At 46.1% G+C, this 23406-nt stretch overlaps 1 protein-coding gene across 4 annotated transcripts in view; it reads right to left on the bottom strand.

Moving 5' to 3' along the window:
• HSF1 (heat shock transcription factor 1) overlaps positions 1 to 23406 on the bottom strand; it is a 490333-nt gene that overhangs the window by 342861 nt on the left and 124066 nt on the right. For all 4 annotated transcript variants that reach the window (XM_085604483.1, XM_085604485.1, XM_085604484.1 and 1 more), the window contains exon 3: positions 12892 to 13028. In XM_085604483.1, the coding sequence (XP_085460609.1) occupies positions 12892 to 13028 (137 nt within the window). The remainder of the gene's footprint in view (positions 1 to 12891; positions 13029 to 23406) is intronic.

Here is a 23406-nt window from a genome sequence, read left to right as displayed (position 1 = left end):
TGAAATGACCAGAGAAATTGGGCATGAAACTGATCCCTTCACAGGCATTGCACAATCTACCCCTATGTGTATTCCAATCTTACACTGCACTCCTAGACAGAGGTCCACATGTGCTTTTTCCACCCCAGGGCTTTACGCAGAATTCTAATATTTGTAAACCTCTTCTACATGTTATTGTGAATACTACTGTAATCCCATTTCTACTTAATGAAACATACAGAATTGTTTTGGACACACATCTAATACAAGTTTGAATTCTTCCACTGGCTACCTGTCCACAAAAATGTGCAATTCAAGGCACTTACAACACTACACAACGCCCTGTACTTGGGGTCGCAGAATGTGTAGAGACTGATGGGTCGGATGAAAGTCAAAGGCTTTTCTGTTTTCTACAGCACGTCTATTCAACACTCTCAAAAGTCCTCTTCTTACCAAGCATCTGCCCCTTCCAAACGACAGAAAAGGCCAGAACTCTTGGTTCTTCCTTGGATTTCCATTAGAACTTTCAGGTGGTGCTACACAGACTTAGCTAGCTCAGCACTCAAGCAACGATAATGGAAATATATAAATGAAATTGACAAAGGACTAAAGGAACCGATAGTAACACAACACAAGCATTGGCATAGCCAATGGTCTCGCTTTTGGAGCCTTAGAAGTATTTAGTTATGCAGCACAATATCATTGGTGCAACAACATCAACTGTTGCATGGCTAAACACTTATAAGGTTCCAAAAGCGAGACCTATTGGCTATGCCAATGCTTGTTCTATTTAACTCCTGCCTTGGCCTCAAATGATTTCATTTTAGATCTACTAGGAGCCGACATTTATCTAACACAATGTGCCCTTGTTACTGAGGGGGTGGGTGTTCTAGTTGTACTGCAGCAAAACAACAATATTAGCCATTGCTATAATAATTTTTTTTCAAGCACAATATTTATATAGTGTCCTTTGCCCACTTTAATACAGGACTAAATTAAAGGAGGAATATGTGCACACAGAATATATAGAATCAAACGCCAATCTAGGCCCCAACCCCTCCTGTGTCCGCTAATCACATTGCTGACTCTATTGACTCGACCATGAAAAGCCAGCAAAGCAACTCTGCCTAATGAGTCACAAAAACTTTAAGCACTTTTCTTGGTCCCGTTGCATTTAACACGGTTGTAAAGCAATGCTGTCTAATAGGCTGTATCTGATGCGTTAATTTTGCAACACACTCTTTAAATTTGGTCAAGTTCATATATTATTAAAAGAAAATGTTTAGCAGGTTTTATTTTATTTTTTTTTTAACTTCAAAGGTCCAGAAACAAATGACAAGTCGTTATGTTGTCTAATGTTAACTTTCTTTCTCAAATTAACACATTTAATATTTTAACAGTGCAACAATGGCCAACTTTCAGGTAAATATCTGGTGATAGGAGATGGAGTTATTAAATGCATAACTGATGTGTACATTCAGGTTCTTTCAAATGAAGCCAGCATTTAGGACCTTCCAATAGTTGTTGACTTTTAACAGTGAAAGGATCTGATTTTGAATTGGATTGTGCCCGATCGTTAATGTGATATCCATCTTGGTGGTGTGCTGTGTGGTGCACCCTCTGGGAGCATTGGGTGTTATTAGGATTACATAAACTGCTCAGGACTGGCATTTTGGAAGAAAAATGACATTTAATTTTTTTTATTTTAGTATGATTGGTTTAGAGACAAGTAAGCAGTTTGCGAATACTGGCCTTATCTGGTCATCTTACGGTTGTGTGCCGGGTTTATATTGGTGTTCTGCTGCCCAAGCGTTAGCCCTCATGTGGCATCAACTTCGTGACCCTCCCCCGTTGCTCACACCAACACTGCAAGCTGCGGCGTTTGGGGAGGTGACGTCAGATCCAGCCATTGACAGTGTGCTTGAACACAGTGCCGACATAGAAAAGGAACTGGTACGGCGGAGAACGTGGGAGCGAAACATCAGGGAGGGCAGACTGGAGGCTACGAGCGTGCAGAGGGGCCTTCTTATGAGAAGTAGCCTTCCGTTCGGGTACAGTACGTCACTGAATTAAACAAGGGAGCTTAAATGGAAATATAACTACAGCAAGTGTGATCTGAGGGGTGGGAACTGGTCCGTGCTTTCCAGAGTTCTGTGTCTCAGACTTGCACACTGGAAAGACGACTTGGCGAATGCTAGCAGGGCTCAATAGGGTGCAGCAGCTCAAACACACTCTGAGCCCCCTCCACCCCCACTGTCTAAACTAGTAGTCCCCCCACACCCTCCCCCCATGTTCATCGGCCACCCGGAGGATGAGGAGTTGCTGCTTCCGAGGGCCTGGACGCATCCAGCATGGGAGATGGGAACAGGGGGAGTGAAAGCAGAGCAGCTACACACAAGCCTGGACTTAAAGGCACAAGCACTTCTAAGAAGTGCTCAATGTCAATAATAATTGAAAGAAAATATATTGACCCCTTGGACACAGCCTAACTACCAAAGCACCGGCACTGATGTGAGGGGAAGCAAGCATTGGCCGCAAGACGCGATCTGTGATGTGGGGGGGGAGAAGCGGGAGTTGTGTGCACGCGCTAAAATTAAAAAAGCACGCAAATGGTGCTTGCGTGAAAAGAAGCCCGGGAGTTGTGTGCACACGCGCGTGCCGCGAATGTGAAAGTGATCGCGATGTACTTAATGACCTATGACAGGAGGAAAGACAGATGGCGGCTGCGCGCGTAACCGCAAGCTGGTGGCCGGCAAAAGCCTGTGGTAGCACTTTGAAAATCCGCTTTCTAAATGTCACTCAGAGCAGCGCCTGCGCTGGCGCAGGCGAGACCTAAAAAACCATTTCAAACGTCATTTAGGACATTTTGAAAAAGTCATAACACAGGGTGAACCCGATAGACCAGAATGGAAGCTCCCTAATTAAAATAAATGGCAAACTAGGGAGACAAGTTCCCCTGAATAAAGAAAAACTGAAGAACAAAAGTAATTGAAGATAAACTGACAATTTAGAATTACGGAGCTGTAGCTACATTTCTCCACCACTGGTGCCCAATCATACATTTTCATACCTGTATATGGCCTATGGCCATTCATTGCTAATGTTGAGTGGTTTTGTGGCATTACGAAACTATATGTTGTTAATGTTCAATTTAGGACTGTGCTTTTAGTTCGCATATTCATAAACCCTACAGTGCTTTAGCTTAGGATCAGACGTTTCCTACAAGGACTATTACAGGCAGGAATAGTATTCCTAAACTACGTAGCCAATCATGAGGGCGCTTTATGATAGCTCTGAGAAACAGCATATATACAGTGTCTTCAGCTCTCTCGGGCAGAGAGGTGCATCTTGGAATCCAGTCAGCTCGTTTCTCCAAATCCTCAGGGCACTGGCTGTTTACAAGCGGGGTTCTCATAAGAGAGCATGGCACGACAATAGTCAGCTCACCTTCAATCTGTTAAAAGAAACCTTCTGGCCCATGCATGAAAGATTGTCTATTGTCCATTAGATGGTGGATGTCAAAACATTCTTAAACTTAATCCATTAAACAGATCTGCTGCATGCATCAAGAGAAGCATACATATATATATTCAAGCTTTTAGAATACTCCAAGGAAATGGGCCCTTGTCCAACACCAGTCAAATATTTAGGTAACCTAGTCATTGTTATTATACATATATATATTATAATCTCTCTCTAGAAATCTAGATTGCAAAAGTTGTTCTTCCCTTCACTGAAGAGAAATTCCACATCCCTGTGTGAACTATGTAGCACAATCTGGGTTAGACTACAGGAACATAGTCTATCTGAGGTCATCAAATTCTACTTTCACCAATTGCAATTAGTTCAAAATACAGTTGCACAATTTATGACAAAAAAACTAACTCCCAGAATAAGTCACATCTCTCCTATTCATCAGCAGTTCCACAGAGGATTATCTTTAAATCATTAGTAATATTACACAGATCTCTTTAACCTACTAACGCCACACTTTCTTCCTTCAATCACTTGTCATAATTCCTACAACTATAACAGTCAGAAACAGCAATATAGCTTTTTCTGTAATATCCATAAAAAAGTGGAATAACCTTGTGCTGAACCCAACTTACTTCGGTTCAGGAGACTTTTAAAGACTTAAATGTCCAATCTGTAAATCCCGCTCTTCTGTTCAGTGTCTTACTTCAGCGCCAACAAGCTTCAGCAAACATTTTGCATACAAGTAAACTACAATAGATAGATAAAAGTCTTTCCAGGCTTTATCACCTTTGTCGCATAATGACCCTGCTCTAAAGAAACAAGGCCCTAGGAATCCAGAGGTTCCGACTCATGAGGTGTGTCCATTAAGATGGGATTCCCAACATCGGCGAGTAACCTCAGTTTAGAATCAAGGGGAGGCTAAAAGAACAAGTTATTTACCTTTGGTAACGCCTCATCTGAAAGAGGCTCTCTCTAGATGCAGATTTCTTACCTTGGAATATTCCCAGGCAGGAGACTGGATCCAGAAGTTTTTTGAGCAATCCCCTTGCATGCCTGTAGGTGGTGTGGTTCGACTCAGTGTGGTGTTACATGTCAGCCATGACATGCACGGCGCTTATACAGGCACCACCCTAGACAGCTGACCTTCGTTCTTGACTGTTTTTCCGTACCAGAAACACAGAGCCAGGCTGAGGCGGAATGACTAGTGTGCCAAAGGTAAGGACCTAAAGAATGTATTTACGTGGGAGGACAGTTCACAGAATGGGGAGGATCGGTAAGGAATCTGCAGCTAGATGAAGCCTCTTCCAGATAAGGCGTTACCGAAGGTAGGTAACTTGTTCAGCTAAATCGAGATTTCCTGCCTGACAGATGCCTAGGAATGGGACTCCTCTAGCTAATGCAGTGTTCGCAGCTGTAGCTCCGGTGGAGTGAGCTCTTAAACCCTCAGGAGGCTGTTTCTTGGCCATTGTGTAGCAGATCTTAAAGCAAAGGATGATCCATTGAGAGATGGTGCTCTTTTAATTGCCTGCTCTTTCTCTGCCCCTGCAAATCCAACAAATTCAACAAAGTGGATCATTCACCCGGAATTTGATACGATCAATCTAGACTGAACCGAAAGCGCCAGCAATTCGCTAACTCTCCTGGCAGATATTATTACCAGAAGGAAGACCGTTTTGATTGTTATGATCCAAAGAGGACAGCTGTGCTTCATCTCAAAGGAGGAACATACGATGAAAATAAGAACTATATTCAAGTCCTATTGGGGCATAATAAAGGGTGTGGGAGGAAATGTGCTGTTAACGGTTAAGAAATCTAGTCACAACAAGGGACTTAAACAGGGAGGGTTGATACGGCAACTGTAGGAAAGTGGAAATGGACAAGCATCCTTTCACCATGTACAAAACAAAGTCTACTCTGTCCAAGGAAAGAATTAAAAGGAGAATGCAAACAAGGGTGCAGTCAAAAGATCAACAGATTTGAATGTACACCAATCCACAAACTAGTTCCATCGGCAGACATAGATGGTTTTGGTAAAAGAATACCTGGCTGCTAGAACATAACATGTGTTGCTGCAACAGAAGATCCTCCTGAATGGGCAGCCTTACTACAGCACAGATGCCCATGCTCAGGAGTTAAGGATGCCCAGTCTGGAGCCAACTGAGATAACTTGGGCCCAGTCGTTCTTGATATTCTTGAGAACTCTGGACAGGAGTATCGGCAGTAAGGCCTATAGGAGCCTCGATCTCAACTGACAAAATGTGCCTGAGTGAGAGTCGCCTTGGAAACTCCAACGCTCAGAACTGCTGACACTGCGGTTTCTCGTTGGTTGCAAATCTATCTAACCAAGGCTCTCTCCAATCCCAGAAGATTCCATGTACCACTTCTTGATGAAGACGCCATTTGTGATCCACTAGGCATCAATGGCTGAGTTCTTATGCTCTGACTTTCAGAGAGCCCGCCAGAAGTTGGAACTACCAGGACCATGGCGTTCAAGCCACGCCGGAGGCACAAAGAATCTTGACACAGGATTTACGACCCCAAACCTGCCCTGTTGTTGCAGTATCAGATAGCGCTGGTATTGTCCGTGAACACCTGAACTAGCCTTACCTTGATGGAAGGACGAAAGGCTTACAATGCCATTCGGATCGCTCTCAGCTCCAACAGCTTGATGTGGAGTTGAGACTCCCCTGAAGACCAGAGGCCTATGATCTCCACCTGGGCAAAGATGATCGATGAAATGGCTGTTGGCCCTGGTGATCAATGAACCGGTCAGATGGTTGGCGACCAGCTATATCCCTTTTTGGTGCACCAGGCACAGATTCTCCACTTCGAGTCTCAGCACTTCTCAATAGAGAAGAGACCCCGCCCCCCTCCACTCCTCCCTGCTTGTGGACATGCCACACTGCAGCCATATTGTCCATCAAGATCTGGATGGATTGACTGAGAACCAAAGAAGATCTTGAGCGTTAACCAGATTGCCTACAGTTACAGCAGGATGATGTGGAGAACCTGCTACTCCTGACGGCAGAGGCATCTAATATCCACTCCCTTCAAATGCAAGCCCCACCTGAAAGTTGACCTGAAAGTGGACCCCATCTGCCACCAGTGAGGTCGCAACTAAGGAAGAAGAAGGACTTGCCTTGAGTCAGGGCCAACTGTTGACTAATGGCTTAAGTCTGCCGCTGTGTCCCTGGAGACCATAATGGATTTTGACAAAACTCCCTGGCTCTAGAAGCACTGCCTCCGCTGTTACCACTGGACGGACCACATGCACTAGGGTGCATGCGTGACAAGGAGGATGCAGGAAACCCACAAACTCAGCAGGCGCGGAACCTTAACAACTGAGATTCACAATCTCCGTTCCAAAAATATGAATATCCTGGATTCTTTGTGTAGGAGGGAGGGCTATGAGCAATGATTTATCCAGTACTGCCCCTATGAACAGGTGGTGATGAAAGGGCTCTGGGTGAGATTTGGGCACATTGATGGAAAGGCCAAGACCGACTATCAGGGACTATTTCACCTGCAAGTGATGCAACACTATCTGTGGTGATCTGGCTTTGAGCAGCCACTGGGCAACATATGGAAAAAACAAATCCCTGACCTCTCAGGATGGGCCACAACCACTGCCATAACCTTTGAAGATTCAAAATGCCAGATGAGAGTCCAGGCGAGAGGTCCACATCACAAAGTGGTAGTAAGCGGGCCCTGCCATGAAGCACAAGTACCTCTTATGCCACAGCAGGATCAGAGTATGAAAGTACCTGTGTCCTGCAAGTCTAGAATACCTCATCCACTCTTCTGCTTCGAGGACTAAAAGGACCTGAGTGAGGGACAGCATTTTAAAGTTTGCCTTGGTCAGGTGAAAATTCAAGAGCCCGAGGTCTAGGATCCCACCGAGACCATTGTCCTACTTGTGAACCAGGAAGTACTAGGAGAAGCACCTCTGCACAAGCTCTTCCTCTAGCACAAACGACTCCACTCCTTTCTGTAGCAGGACTGCCACCTCTTGCACTATCTGCAGGTGGTATTTCGGAAGAAGGGATTGATGGGGAGGGAAATGTGGGGTGGGACAGCTGGCAGCAGGGACAGGTCTACACCTTTTCCACAATTTGAGGGATCCACTGATCCAACATAATGGCCCCAATGCATGTAGAAGAGAAGACACCTGACCTCCTACTGGCCACACATTCAATTTCCAGGACAACCTAGAGCAACTTCCCTGGTTGGGGAGGAAGAGTAGGAAGGCTAGGTCTGGTACTTAACCATTGGCTCGGAAGGAGGTGTGACTGACTAGACATTTTCGGTAAGGACATTTGGCCTAATTTCAACTGAAGTAAGGGTCAACTCCAACACTTTAGAGGCCTTATTTATCACGCCATGAAATCATAGCACAGGTACCAGGGTTGGATGTCAATTTCCAGAAATTTGTCGAGCACACTCTCACTTTCTCAGGGGCCTACAAGTCTCCAGCCACATAATAAGGAAGAGCTGCCAATAAGCTTCCGTCATCCGTATCTCGTGGGACTTCCGAGAGGTCACATTTGGAGTCGTCGTGGATTATCTACTAGAAATGCTGGCAATCATCCCAACTGCCATATACTGCTCTTTTTTCAAGAAGGTGATGGGCCTCCCTTTTGAACACTGTTTAATTGGGGGCCAGCAGGTTCTCTTGAGCCAGCGGGGAAGGTTGCAGCAGAGGTGAAGGTGGCACAAGAGAGTAGATATTGGTGCTGGGAAGACATGAAAAGTCAATGGGTGTGGTGCTGGTAAGGTGTTTGTAGAGAATCGAGAGGCACGAGGGGGATTGGGTGCCGAGGGCAAAAAAAGGTGATGAGTCCCCAAGCAGGTCTCACAATCATCCCATGGGGTAAGATAGCACTCCAGAGCTAATTATCACCCATTTGAAAACCTCCCTCAGACCCAGGTGGAACACAGCAGAGTTGGCCTCTGACTCCGGAAACTCTGGGTAGACTGAATTTGGTACAGAGATGGCGTGAAGCAGTGCCGTTGGGGAGAACCGAGCCTCTTGTGCCTTGATGTCCACCAGCTTTATTTGAAAGGAGGAAAGAGCTGGAGGAAAATGTCAGATGTGGACATACCTTTTAGTCTGGACCATCTCCTGGAAGCATCAGAATGACTTTGTGCTTCTTTTTGTGCTTCTTCCTTTTGACCCTGGTGAACTTAGATGATGGAAAGGAGCGGGAGTTGGACCTGGATCTGGTCTTGGACTTTGACGGACACCTAATAGAGAAGTCATTCCTGGCCCACAACTAAACATTTTTGTTTTTTCTCGGCTTGACGCCTTGGGTTAGCACAAGTCGACTACTCACGCCTGGAGACCTTCAACCGCAGAAACTCATCATGTGAGTCCATGAAGGCATGTTGGCCTTAGTCAGAGTTTAAAATATGACTTTTTGGGTGGGGACATGTTAATAACACACTGTAGGAAGCTGGTCTGTACATACTATAGCAAAGTAAGGCATAGGGTGCACACAGTCCAGAGGATCCCAAAGGCTTACAGCTGTAAAAGTAGATAATATCTTACTCTACATTTGTGATAGTGCGGGCGAGCAGTAAGGCTTTATCAGAGGTTAGTGTTAAGCATTTATTGTACACACTCAGGCAAGAACCGATGTCTCACACTCAAGGACTGAACTCTGACCAATTTGTTTTGAATAAACTATTCATTTAGTTGTATTTTATTTCTAGAAACAAGCAAGGCCTGGCACAGGTAAGTGTAAAAGTACTTTGCAAGAAAAATGCAGTTGAATATAGTTGAAATGCAGTTGAATGCACTTAGTTTAGTTCCAGATAAGTCAAATGTTAATAAACAGTTGAAATTACTATACAGTTACTTTGTGACTAGTTTGCTGGATTACTTTTTAGATTACTTTTCTTACTCAGTGTGGTATACCTACATACCACACTGGGACATTTCCTGGATAAAGCTAAGTAATGCAATTTGTTATTGAAATAAACTTGTATGACTTTTCATATAATTTCCAACTCCGCACATCAAAAGTATTTCACAGAAAAGCAGTCAATGCAATCCAATGGGAGGAATTGAAGTTATCGGTTTACAGGTAAGTACTTAGTTTTTGGTTTCTGGGCTTAGAACCAGGGTTTCCCCCAGGGCCAAGGATGCACTCCAAGAGCACCCTCAGGGCTGCCGGGTGCTGTTTTGGCGGTGGGTGCCTGGTTGTTTTCAATGGGGATTCTCTAGTTTCAACAAACACTGCAGGCTCAGGGGTGAAGATTTTCTGGAGGCGACCAATGGTTGGAGAGGTAAGTTGGGATGTTGTGGGATGCCAGGACACCATCAATTGGGCCATCCAAGGCCATGGGACGTCAGGTGCAGGGGTGTCTTTTGGTGTCCAATTTTCCTTACCGGCTCCGGTGGCGGGATCCTCCAGGAAGGGGCAGCAGAAGTGATCAGGAGACCTGAGGTAGGTCAGGGATCACCAGATCCCAGGTCAGGATCGCTTGTGGTGTTGTGTCACTCGAACTCGTCCCGTGGGGGTCAGGTGCAGAGTGGTGCAGACCTGTGGATTTGGCAGAAGCCAGTGTCTTGTTGAACAAATCTGGTGCTCACGAGAGACATGGTCTTTTCAGTGAAGGCAGGGCCTCAGGGTTCTGGGGGGCTGCTGGCTGCAGGACGTGCCGGGGGCTGCTGGCTGCAGGACGTGCCAGAATTCCTCTGGAGCAGGTCAAGGTCAGGGCATGCCGGTAGGGCTGGGGCCTAGTCAGTTGGTGTCCTCCTCTTCCTTCAGCACGGTTGTTCGGTCTTTCTTCTCTCTTCTTGTCTGAGGAGACAAGGTTTGGGGTTGCCCCTAAATACTAGATTTAGGAGTGTTTCAGGTAGGTACAGGTTGTGACCAATGGGTCCCTTCCTTGGGGTGAGTACACCCTGTATTATGCCATCCTCCAGTGGGAGATGGGGCATAAGCCTCACTTCGATTGGCTGCCTCCCTCCCACCCCACCCCCATCTTCAAGATGGCACGGACCGAGATTTGTTCTTCGCCTCACCTCCCACTCCAAAGTGGTGGGGTCTGCAAAGGTGGGCACACCTCTCCTCCTATCTTGGTTTTCCCGCTAAATCTCCCGCCCAAAGTGAGGGTCAGAACCGGTGGGGACAGTTGCTTGGAGCAGCAAATGGTTGGGTCAGCTCACAAAGTTAGCAAGCCTTTAAATCTTCCCCTACGTGGACCCTGCCCATTCTGGAGGAGGCTTGGCACCTATGCCCAGGATGTGCTTTGTTTCCAGATCCCGACAGCAGGAGGTTCTCGACTCGGGGGTCCACAAACATGTCTGGGGGTGGCAGCTGGCGAGTAGCCAATCCGCCAGGACACTAGAGTTGGGTCATTTTTCAGGGGGGCATCTCTAAGCTGCCCTCAGAGTGCATTGTTAATTAAATCCACACTTCCAAGATTTCAGTAAAGCCATTATGGTACTGTGGAGTTCGTAATGACAAACTCCCAGACCATATACTCTTTATGGCTTTACTGCACTTACAATGTCTTAAGAATAAACTTAGACACTGTAGGGGTACAGGGCTCTTGCACCTGTACCCTTACCAGCGGCACAGTAAACCCAGCTAGACCTATGCCATAGGCAGCGGGTTGTAGGCATGGTACACAGGGATGTGTGCCATGTCAACTCTTTGCTTTTCTCTGCACCAAAACACGCAGACTGCAATAGCAGTGTGTGTGTGTTAAGGTACAGGATCTCTAAGGGTGGCACAATAAGTGCTGCAGCCTTCGAGGCCTTGTCTGGTCACAGGGCCCTTGGTACCTAGTGTACCTTTTACAAGGGACTTGCATGAGGCCAGAGAGGTGCCAATTTGGGGGTACACAGTACAGTTTAGGAAAAGAACATAGGCCCTGGTTGCCTAGTTGGCAAGAACCTAGGGCACACTCAGTCAAAGAGCATCATAATCAGGCAAAAAGTGGGGGGCAACCATGCAAAAAGGGGCACTTTCCTACACACACTGTTTTGAAAGGTTTTGGGGAACTGAATTCCATCAGAAAAGGAGAAGAGCAGCGTCAGACCCGTATTGAAAGGTGGAGAAGAAATGGAACGAACGTCAGGGTGCAGAGTTGGGTGCTATGTAGCTCCAGTGACATCAACACGAATCCACTTCTGGCATCCACACAGAGGCAGCACCTCCTAACAGAGGAGGAGAGCTGTGTCAGAGCTTTCCAGATCCAATTTAGTGTCTTGGATATTCAGAGGTGAGTAATCTGCAGGCACAAGTATCCATCAAAAGGGAGGGCACTCTTGCCTAGAGGTATTTCTCTGGCAGAGTTCATCGCAGCTTGTGGAATACAGATAAACTATCTGTCTCATGCAGCAAATCACCAGGAGGTCCTGCGGTGTCTCTACAACCTTGGGAGACCCAGTATGTATTATGCGCAGCTTTCAGGTACTTCTGAAACACTATAGCCCAGTGCTCAAACAGACACATCAGGAACACAGGGAGGAAAATCAAGCGCAAAAAACTACTACAAGGATTCCCACAATCACAAGCAGCAGCAGCGCTTGCACTTGTATGCAGAGGAGCTGTTAGTATTGATCTTCCCCTGCATGTGTGAAAGAAAACTGGAATTTAGCAGGGTGACATCGAATGGTGTGTGAAGATCAAAGCATACACAAACGTCGCAATCAGCTATGTGAGCTGCAGACCAGCATTAAATGGTTGAGGTGTTTTGTTATTGATCATGGGGAAGATTTGGTTCAGATGTGGAAGATTTGGTTCAGATGTGGAATACCTTTATGGCTATCATTTTTGAGGCCCAAACTAGGTCTTAAATTGATGCAACAGAATAGATAGAGTGTGCTGCTCCTAGTCTCAGCAGAAGCAACAGATCTTGCAAGAGATAAAGCATGGTCTGGTGGACACAGGCATTCAGTCGTCGTGGCAGTACCAGGCATTCCACAGGGTATACCTATATGTTCACCACTAAGGTCTCTGTACAGTATTAGATGTGAAATGGCTAACCTATCCAATTCTAAGAAAGTGTGCCAGAATAAAAAGTCTAGTTCCATAGCTGAGATTTGTAAGCCAGTAGATAAGCTGTAAACTGAAATAGAACTACAAAATAACATGCCCCTCCTTCGAAGGGGAACAAATAACAGCCTGATAACATTCTTGTGTAAATCAGGGCTTCTGTAGAATTCTGTATGATTATATAGAGCTGGCGAAAAAGAACAAGGATTTTTCTAAAAAAAACTTTCCTTCTATAAACCAGAAGAACCCAATTTATTTCACACATAACAGAACACTGTCAACGACAACATACATCGTTTTTTAACTGCCGGTCCAATGTACCAATATGGACGTATAACCAAAGATCTAAATAAAGAGGCAGTTATCGTTATAACAGTGTGTTTTAAATTAGCTAAAACACCATTTCAACATTTTTTGCACTTACACTGGTGACTTTCCGCTTGATGTTCTCCAGCAGAAGCTCCTGGCCCCTTATGAAATAGGGATGTTGGAATTCAGTGTCATCACGCTCAGGCTTCAAGAGCCCGCCCTGCTCAATATGCACCACCTTCCGAAAACCATCTGAAACCAAAAACAAAGATCAAAGCAAGTGTCAACCATGACCCAGCAACTTAAGTAATACTGCAACATCACACAATGCTGGTCAGCATTTCAGCGAACATTAACAAATAGAGAATTCTTATTTCAAAATAAAATGATGAAATAGCATTTCCACGTGATGTTTTTTTCTTTTAATTTCAGAACTTCAAGTAGCAGGCTGCGGGCATCACACCTTTAGAATTTATGTGTTGCTTGGCTTCCTAAAGAAGACATGTTTTTACAGGTCAAAGAGTTCAGAGTTCTAGTGAGAGACGCATAGATCTCAGTCTACACAACAAACTGCTTAATATCAGGAGTTCACTTGGAAGTTTGGACTTGCAAAAGATGCTACCTCTTGAATAAACAGCACTACTTAAAGTGGCCCCAAGAAAAGACATCCTCTAGCAATTCTCCCATTACCTCTCCAACTTTACTTAAATTAATTCTACTTCACTTTTGTGCTGGTGCCCAAGTAACCAGGTGCAGCCGATTTTAAATACTTGGGGCCGAAACCGAGCAGGTTACACGTGTCCAACCCATTAGCACACACCCCCTCCTCAAGCCACTTTTGGCCCGGGGTCCCCATGCTGGGGTCAAAACATATTTGTAAAGGGGAGTGGGGGTGTGCCTCCCATCCGCGAGCCCCAAAAAGACCCAGGGAGAGCCCCAGGGCCTCTAAGGGAGTGAAAAATACCGTCCCCCTCCCTGAGCCAATAGGGACCACAGGGGCCTCATCCCTAGGGGCTTTAATTAGGCCCCAGTGATCCCATCCCCAACGGACCCCTTGCAACAGTAAATAGGAGAGGGGCGCGCGCAACCTACCCACATATATTGGGTAGGTTGATTACAAATTCTGAATCTGACTGCATTTGCCGCTAGACGATCATACAGGAAAGTGTTATTGGAGGCCAAAAAAGACTGGGAGCGGGGAATATGGTAGGCCCTCCTAGATTGAATGATCACCGTTCCTTCTGAAACTTGGTGTCCACTGGAAGTAGGGATGGGTTTTGTGCAATAGAAAATAATTCTGCAGCCAGTGATTGGGTGCCACATTTTGATAGTCTACATATGCAGGTGGGAGAACAGCATGGAAGCACATCCAATAAGGGATAATGACAACAGTAGCATGGAGATAAATAGGGAGGAGGCTGCGAGCTTCATGGCCATCTCTCCAGAGTCTACCATATGCACACTAGATTCTGATGTTCAGGAAACGCCAGTGGAAGGAACGGTGTACAGCAATCATGGGAATTGTCCCCAACAAGGTCCATCGGCTAGCTAAAATCAGTGGTGTAACAAAACTTGAGGGGGCCCCCACTGCAAAGCACAATGAGGGGCCCCGCCCAAGCAGACCGGCCTACCACTTTTCCCCACCGACAAAAGTAAGCAGTCACCTAAAGCCATATTTTCAGCACTTATCTGTGCATACTTCGAACAGTAAATAGAAATAGGATGCGTTTTAATTGTGTTCTAGGGCTGCCTGAATAATCCATGACTGATAATTAAAGGGAACAAAGACAGAAAAGTCACATTACATTAAATACATACATTTTTATTTATAACCCTATTTAGTGTCAAGACGAGGTCTTTCAGGGTCTTTAAACAACACATGGCTGGCATTTTTCTATTGGCAACCCTACTTTATATTCCTTTTCATGAAATGCATTCTCACACTACAGCAGTAAATGTAAATTTCAACTGTAAGGAATAGGCAGAGTGGGGGCCCTCTTTTTTTGGTCACAGCATGCCTAGGCTTTCGAGTGTCAACCTGCCTCAGGCCCATGGTTTGTGCTGCTTGCATTCTCTAGTTATACCTTATTGGTCTACGCTCTCCTACTCCCACCTACCTGCACTCGTTGAGGCTACCCTGGTTGTACAGATACTGTATCTTTCATGTTCGTCCACGGCATTACCCTGCATATGTCTCAGAAATCAACATGTCTATTTCTCTTTATCTCTCTTCCACCTCCCTCTCTCTCAGTCTCTACCCCCCTCTCTCTCCCTCTCTCTCTCTCTGCTCCTCCTATCATTGCCTGTTTTACCCCATCTTACTCTGGATTGCTTGCTGGCCTGAATGTCTACATGTAGAGGCCCCCTGTTCTCACCACATTAAATGCAGTCCTTACCAATGGATTGCGGAGTCTTACAGTCTCCAAAAGCGACATCCTGTACTTTACTGCCTACATATTGTCTCAGTGACTCCTGTTCTCATCCAGCGTGCCCTCAAGTGTTCATAGATTGGCGACTTACTGGGACAGAAAGTAAGCCTGGCACCAAAATAAAAGTGACCCTCATTAGCAAATCAGACAGCTAAAAGAGCGGCCCATATGCAAATAGGGGTAATTTTTATCTTATCAAGACATGCTACATATGTGATTTTAAGGTATGGTAGACTGCATTAATTTACGCTAGCTGCAGTGCAAAGTTTGTGGTAATATAATGGGTATCAACAGTAAAAACCCATCATACCAGATTCAACAGGCCGAGAAACAGCCTACAAATCAGCCCACTCTCGGAGGTGTCACATCTACTCTTTTGGGGAGAGTACTAGCAGTGGGAGAGGCAAGGAAAAAGAAATCTCTTAGCTGAAGGCTGTCACCTGTTCAGCAAGGAATTTGCGACTGTGTTTATTTAAGGATACTTCAGGCAAGGTTTGTTGTGTTATCCACAAATCACCAGTAAAGCCCAGAGCACCAGACCATACAGACTGAAATAAGTCACTTGCCACACTGACCTGCAAAGCTACCCCACAGGACTGTACTGCACAGGTGGCAGGCCGGCAATGAAAAAGGAAGCTGCCACCCATATGCTCTATATATGTTTTATAACTTAGGTATGAGAGATGTCGACTCTGCATTCAAGCTTGCTCCAGCAAGGTTTATATAGCAGAGAAATAAGAAAGAAAACAATGCACAAGACCCTACATGCCCACAAACAGCCAAAACAAACCATCCTACACTGTGACCTGTCACACATAGCCTTTGGGGACAGACATTATCGGCAGTGGGTGAGGCAAGAAAATAAGATAGCTGCCTTCTACCACTTCATACACGTTATAGGTGTTTTCACTTTTCAGTAATCACGCCATGCATTTGAGTTTGCTTCAGGCTTTGCTGTAAGATCGGGGAAATAATCATTAAAACTCAGAACAAAAGACCCATTCGGCCTACATATAGCCAAAATGAACCAGCCCACACACTGAACTCCACAGCTACCCTTCGGGACTATAATGCACAGGCTGTGGGTGCGGCAATGAAAAGGGAAGCTGCTGTCCACTGATCAATATAAGGGGCCAATCAACACACTGCATAGATGCAGCTATGTTTTCCACCACACAAGGCGCTGATAGGCCAGGTGGTATGCTTGAGGGAGAAGCCGGACACGGCTTGTTTAAATCCAAGGGCCAGTGATCTCCGCCAGTAACTATAAAGTCAGTGCATTGGCCGGTCAGATGTAAGTAAAGGCCAAAGTATCTTTGAGACAGTGTGTGTCCTTAAGTGTGCGTGGGGTCGTCAATGATCTGGGTCAACCCGAGATTGCTCACGCCGTCGAGGAGGTGGGCGGTGTTGTTGTCTTTGGGGTTATTGTTGTGGAATATGAGGTAGCCAAGGAAGATGTAATCCTTGGAGTCCAGGCCTAGGGGTGCAATGAAGTCTGTGATGCTGTTGCAGACGTTAGAGTGCGGGTCCAGAGGTCGGTATGCCAGGGTGCATCTGATGGTTTTCCTGCTGTCCACGTGGAGCTTGAAATTGAGATGTTCCATGGGGGTGGTGGCATTATTGGTGGTGGTGGTGGTGGTGGTAATTAACACTGAAACATTGGAGGAACCCTAGTGGACAACCCTTCTCCATTAAAAAGATTGTTGGTCTCCTCCCTTCCTTCCCACTCAGGGGCATAACACAGGGCTGATAACCCCTGTGGTGCAGGAAACTCCACCCCTTCAAGGGCCGGCATCCCTTCAGGGAAGCCCCATTCAACCTAAACCCATGATTATCTCTGAGCTGTAGGAGATTTAGGGGCCCCTCTCACATTCGGAGGGGGTTATAGTTTTGTGTTAAATGACTGTTCCTGCTAGAATACCTATGAATTTGACTTTTTGTTTCATCAGCAGCAGCACTATGAAGCGGCCCTCTGGGCAAAGCCGCCTCTTACCTACAAAGAGCCCAGCTTGCAACACGATGAGCCACAAACAACCTCTTTAACCTTTTCACATTAAACAAGACAAGCAGCTTCGAAAAAAAACATGGATTAATGTGTCAGCATAACATAATCCAGCGGCAAAACCAGAAATGTCCAGCCTTTCTAATTTCAAGCACTTCGGGTCTTAAAGACATGATTGATTTAGCACGGGAATGGCATGAGGTTTTATTAGCGCGGACTGAAAAGAAAAATAAAGAAAACAACTAAGAAATCAATGTATACAACGTAATTCCACAGGTATGCATTAGCAGGTTTGTTCGTTTTTAAACATATTCCTGGAACAGGATAAAAAGGTTCTTTTTTTTAGACCAGAAAGACACAGAGCTGCCCTCACTAAATTTATGAACACCCGAAGTGGACTTAGACATTTATCTGTCGCAGGTGCTTTCCTATTAGTGTCGTTTCCAGAAGAGCTATCTACCAATCAGAGCTCTCAGTTTCGTTTAATGGTAGCAGGTTCTGTGGAGATTATCAGACCTTTTAGTGGAGCAAGTAATTGAAAGATTGTATAGTAGATTAGCTACTAGGGGCAAAGAGGCCCTTCCTCAGATAGTTACAGTGAATTGGCTTGACGTGCTGTATTATCTCAAGAGGCAAGAGTACAGGTGGAAGGAGGTGGGGGGGGGGACTTGGGGGATGATATTATAAGTAGGATTGGGCGAGGGAGATAATTTAGCTTCAGAGCTGGGCTACAGCTACACAGGGAGGTATTTACAAATTGAATGAAATTAGATTATTTTTTTTATTAAGGGTGTAATACCTGCCAAAATGTGTGCGTAGTCTTGTGGAATTAGAAAATATGGGGCAACAGGGTTCAAGGCACGCATGGTGATGAAAATAAAGTCTACCCTGCAGGAGTCGACTATGGCCAATTTAATCTAGGGTCCAAATAGCAAACATGAAAGAAGCTGGAACAGTCCCTGGCCTCATCGCCGGTTTTGTTTTAATATCGTTCTGGGCACGAATGTGAGTTTCTGCCCACGCTGGTATTACTAGAAGTGCGGTAATGCCAAATGCTTTGCGATTTCCACAGACACATTTCACCAGATTAAACTTGACAGAATGGCTTCATAAATGATATCTGAAATGTCAGAATCTCGGTCCACATCTTCTGTTTCCTCATTTGTCAGTCGAAGACTCGTAATATCATGTTACATTTACATTAGAGAACTACTGAACACCTGCAATGTTGGAAATATTTGCAGAATTACAGTAGCCCTGTTCCTGCATCACACGCGATAGTGTCTTTAGTGGCCAGTGAAAGAATGTGTTGATACTGTCCACACTACAGTCAGGAAACCAAGAAACATCTGATGTCACACATTTTTTGCACCATCTGCTCTGTTTACACTGATAGAAGCAAGAGTGAAAAAATACATGCTAACGCCTGCTACATCAGTGTGGCCACATTGCAGACCAAACTTTTTTTTATTAAAGATTTTTTTACAGGCCGGAATTTTTTAAGAGATATTTGATTGCACAGACAATGGAGTAAATATATTGCTAAAGGGCGTAAAGGTGATAACATCAAACCCTGTCGAGTTTTTTCTAGAAATGTACCGTTTTGTGGCAGCACAGCAGCAACTGTTGTACAGAACAGTAGCAGGGCACAGAAATTGCAGCCAGCTGTAGGTGTTGAATGCCACACATCAGACACAGCCACAGTCTTACATTTGAAGCAGCAGCAATTCCAGGGGCCCCCCAGGTCCGCTTTTGTTTCATTTCCACAGTTGAATTCATCATCCCGCGCGAGGCAAGAAGTGAAAGTCCCTGGTGGCCCGCCCAGCCAGGGCCCGGGCATGCACACCACCCCACCATTACCAACCAACTGGAGGCCACATTACCAAAACGGCACCAATTAAATAATGAAGAGGCCTTGCGGCTGGCTGTAGCATGCGCGGTGCGAACCATTTATTTTATGATTGAACTTCAATCATGAATTAAATGATGCGCGTGCACGCACAGACTTGAGGCTTGCTTGACTGAGTGAGGGGGCCCCTGGAGCGTGGGGGCTGCGCGGGCCTGCGTTACGCCCCTGGGCGCACTGACAATGCACCTCCTGGCAGCTTCTTTGCCTCTGCACCCGTGTCTAGATTATGTGTGGGCACAGAGGCAAAAGGATTCCCTCATTTACATGGGGCACGGCCCCATGAAAATGAGAGAACACCCTCTGATGATAGCGCTGGCGCTTTGTGTGTGCCAGCGCTATTTGTATTACAGAAGGGGATGCACAAGCATCTATGCCCCTTCTGTAATACCAAAGTGCCCCAGGGGCGTGCAAAGCGGGCGCAAATGCCTGTTGCACCTCCGGGGCACTTCTGTTATATGGCCTCACGTGTCATATTGTGCATAGCACTCTGGGGTGCATTTACGGCTACATCTTGTGCCTCGAGGCACCGTGGCATTATAGAAGGCACTGCAGATGCTTTGAGGCCCCTTTTGTAGTATAGGTTGCCCCAAAGTCAAGTGTGCACCAGCACGATCATCAGGCGATGTGCTCTGAATTGCATGGGGGTGTGACCCCCATCTACATGAAAGAATCCTTTGTGTCCATGCCGTTTTAAAGATGTGAATGCAGAGGCAGAGAGGCAGTCAGGAGATGCCCAAGTCAATGAACTCCGTGAGGTGGTTCCCGGGGGGGTGGGGGGTGGCATGGAGATCCGAGGGCCCTCTAGCCATCTCCCTGCAGTCACCCATACACCTTCAGGCAGGAGATTTGTCCCCCTTTGAAAATAAGGGTGTGTTGCCAGCTTCAGTGAATAGTGGAGTGGACTATTGAAACAGCCAGTCTGCCTTTCACTAATGTGTTGTTTGCGGGTTCGCATATGCACTGGGGACAGAACATTTGCTGTCATTTATGGAACATGGTCCCGATCTGAACCTGGCACACGCACTTATGGGCGTAAAGCGGTACAGAGTGGGCAATAAGCTATATTTGTAATGGGGCCCCTTGAGCATATTTGTGGCAACTGAGAAACATAGGGTATTGCAATAGCATGCAGGGATATCTTAAGGCATTGGGGGTCCTGGCCAAACATTTTGGGGGCCCGCATTTGGAACTGCTTTAAGTTTATCTAATTTCATCTCCGACAGTGCACAGGGACACTCCTGCAAATTCTAAATGTGTTTACATCTAATATTCAGGGACAGTGCAGTGTATTTTCGATACTGTAACACAGCAGCAGCTCGCTAATATTACTGCAATCTCTGGGACACTCTCCAATTTCTCATATGTGAGGTTCTGCTTTGATCTAAATAGACTTTAACAGTTCACCCATATAAAAAATAAATTCAAAGAAATTGTATTTAAAACCAGTCTTTTTAAGAACTATTCCAGGTCATCAGGGCTATACTCTCTGCAGAACAGAGCAGGCTCTATAAGGGGGTCACCCTGAAAGGCTAGAACCCTGGGCCAGAGGCCACCTTGCCTAAAAACGTCTCTGCAAGCATGCATCCCGCCAAGTAGGAGTGCTATGTGTTTCTAGGCTCAGGCCCGGCTACCCCCTCAGCCCCACACCTCTTGTCACTCAGTTATTCTGTTTAGCTACTACATTGTGCCCTCAACGCAGAGAAGCCAGTGCTGCAGACCAGCCAATAAAAAAGCTCAAAGGGGTTATGCGTGCAGTGTTCCAACCTTTCCTTGCCCTTTCTAGAGCTCCGTTTGTTGTAATGAGGACTACATAACTGCTGCCTCCAAACAGAGAACGGAGTTGAATGGGCAGTTAATGGACCACGAGCGTCTGTGCTGCGGCCAAGCTGCTTTCAATCCGTGCTGCGCCCTGACTGCTGAGTGTTAGAGAGGTCGAAAGCAACAGATCAGCCATAGCCACAGTCTTACCTGTGAAGCGGCAGCAATTTCAGGGGCCCCCAAGGTCCGCTTTTGTTTCATTTCCACAGTTGAATTCATCTTGCGCGCGGCAGGAAGTGAAAGTCCCTGGGGCCCCGCCCGGGCGTGCGCACCCCCCCACCATTACCAACCAAATGGAGGCCACGTTACCAAAACAAATGTGTGTTTTACGTTACCAAAACAGCACCATTTAAATAATCAACCGTCTGTGCGACTGGCTGTAGCGTGCGCGGTGCGCACCATTTAATTTAGGATTGAACTTCAAATCATGAATTAAATGGTGTGTGTGCAGACTTGAGGCTTGCTTGACTGAGTGAGGGGGCCCCTGGAGCGTGGGCACCCCCGCACTGCAGAGGCTGCGGGGGCCTGTGTTACGCAAAACCAAAGGGAATGATGGACGGAGTGTTGAACATTGCAAGCACTCACCCCCAGTCAACTGATCTGGGTTTAATCCATCACCGTTCTTTAGCCCACTCTGCCACCCCAGTTTAGACATGGCCATATGCAAATCAGTCTGAACCTGTGCCTCATGGGAACAGTTCAGCCCGAACTGCCAAGCCATGTCTTCCCTGGACCGGAAACAAGCTTCCTAGGACCAGTTTCTGGCATTTCAGCCGTCTTCAGCCAGGCTTGCTTGAATCCAGTGGCAAAGTGAGCAAGGGACTCACGTCTGAGCATACCCTGCCAACTTATGGCAAACAAAGCAAAACCAAAGGGAATGATGGATATTCTTGAGCAAGATGGGTATTTGGAGTACTTACTTCTCAGTGTTGTTTACAGCCAATATGAAAGGGGCACCTGCTTCTTCTACGTGGCCAAGAAATAAAATCAGTCCTATTTTTAAAAAGGGCTCCCGTGATCCACCCACAAATTATAGATCAATTAGTCTCATAGATAGCACGCAAAAAGCTGTTTAGTAAGTTGCTCCTGGACTGACTCCAGGATTGGCTGTCCGCAAACAAGATTTAACAGCCCTCCAGGAGGGTTTTAGAGATTCAACAAGTACAACTGACCAAGTATTTCGTCTGCAGACGTACTGGAAGACCATTACTTTAGGTGGGAGACAACTTTGAGTTGTTTCTGTAGATTTGCGTTCTGCCTCTGACTTAGTACCAAGACCAATGCTTTGGCGTGTCCTTTCGGACACTGGGGTACCAAGCTTGACATCATAGTAAGATTGCATTTTAAAAACTATGCGCAGGTCAGGTGTGGTACTGCAGGAGAGCTGACCGACCCCTTTCCGTGACCAGAGGAGTCAGGCAGGGTTGCGTACTGGCTCCCACATTGTACACTCTTTATAGAAATAGTCTTGTAAATTTCTTCAGTGTGATAACGACGCACACAAACTGGCGAGCATGAGGGTTTCCGCTCTTATGTTCGTAAAGGATACCATACTGATCTCTAAATCCCCCATGGGTCTCCAACAATCACCGAACAAATTTAAGCACTTTTGAAAAATTAGAGGTCTGGAGAGTAACATGAATAAAACCAAATAAATGGGTCAGAGCCCCGGGCACTCGACTAGGGCCAATCCAACATTTGCAGGGGTAACGCTAGAACGTGTGCCTAGATTTGTGTACTTGGGTACAACAATGACAAATGGGGTGGTAACCACACATTATAGATTAAAAATGGAACAGATGGTGAGAGTTAATCTCAAGTTGTGGCTCAGAACACAGTTTTGTCACTCTCAGCCAGCTATAAAACAACAAGGCCCTGGGGGCAACCTCTTATGGTGCATAACTGAGGGGACCCCTGGGTGTGACTACATTAGCTATGATGGAAAATCATTTCATGCACCAACTGGAAGGCCTAACAGCAAGCACTCCCCTGCTCCCACTTAGGCTGGATCTCGGGATGAGAACAATACCCGATAGAATAGGCATGCGTCCCCGATTGTACTGGAGGAGGTTTCTGGGCTAATCCGGAGTTCCTCCCATATTGGCAGGGGCTAGCGGAAATTCTGTCATACGCAGGCTCCAGCAAGATCCCTTGGATTAAATATGTGAAAGTCTCATTGATGGAGATTGGGATATCAAGCCTATGCAGAGCCCCTGGAGAGGCTGGGTTTATCTTTGTCTTTCATTAAAACCACCTATTGGCAACACAGAGGCACGCTTCTATATTCCCCAGGTGAGTCATGGTTCCTTAACAGATGCCTTTCTCGCAGTTAAATGCCACTTCACAAAGGAGAGCTTTCTTAATGAGATAGAGCCCCCATTAGCTAAGTGACCATATCTGTAATTTCGACATGGGACCTTGCCGCTTCATTCCTTTCGCGCTACGTGGGCCTGAGGACAGAGGGCCGTTGAG

This window comes from Triturus cristatus, chromosome 5_1 (genome assembly GCF_964204655.1).
Source record: "Triturus cristatus chromosome 5_1, aTriCri1.1, whole genome shotgun sequence".
Taxonomy (NCBI): Eukaryota; Metazoa; Chordata; class Amphibia; order Caudata; family Salamandridae; genus Triturus; species Triturus cristatus.
This window is presented reverse-complemented; position numbering and strand designations above follow the sequence as displayed.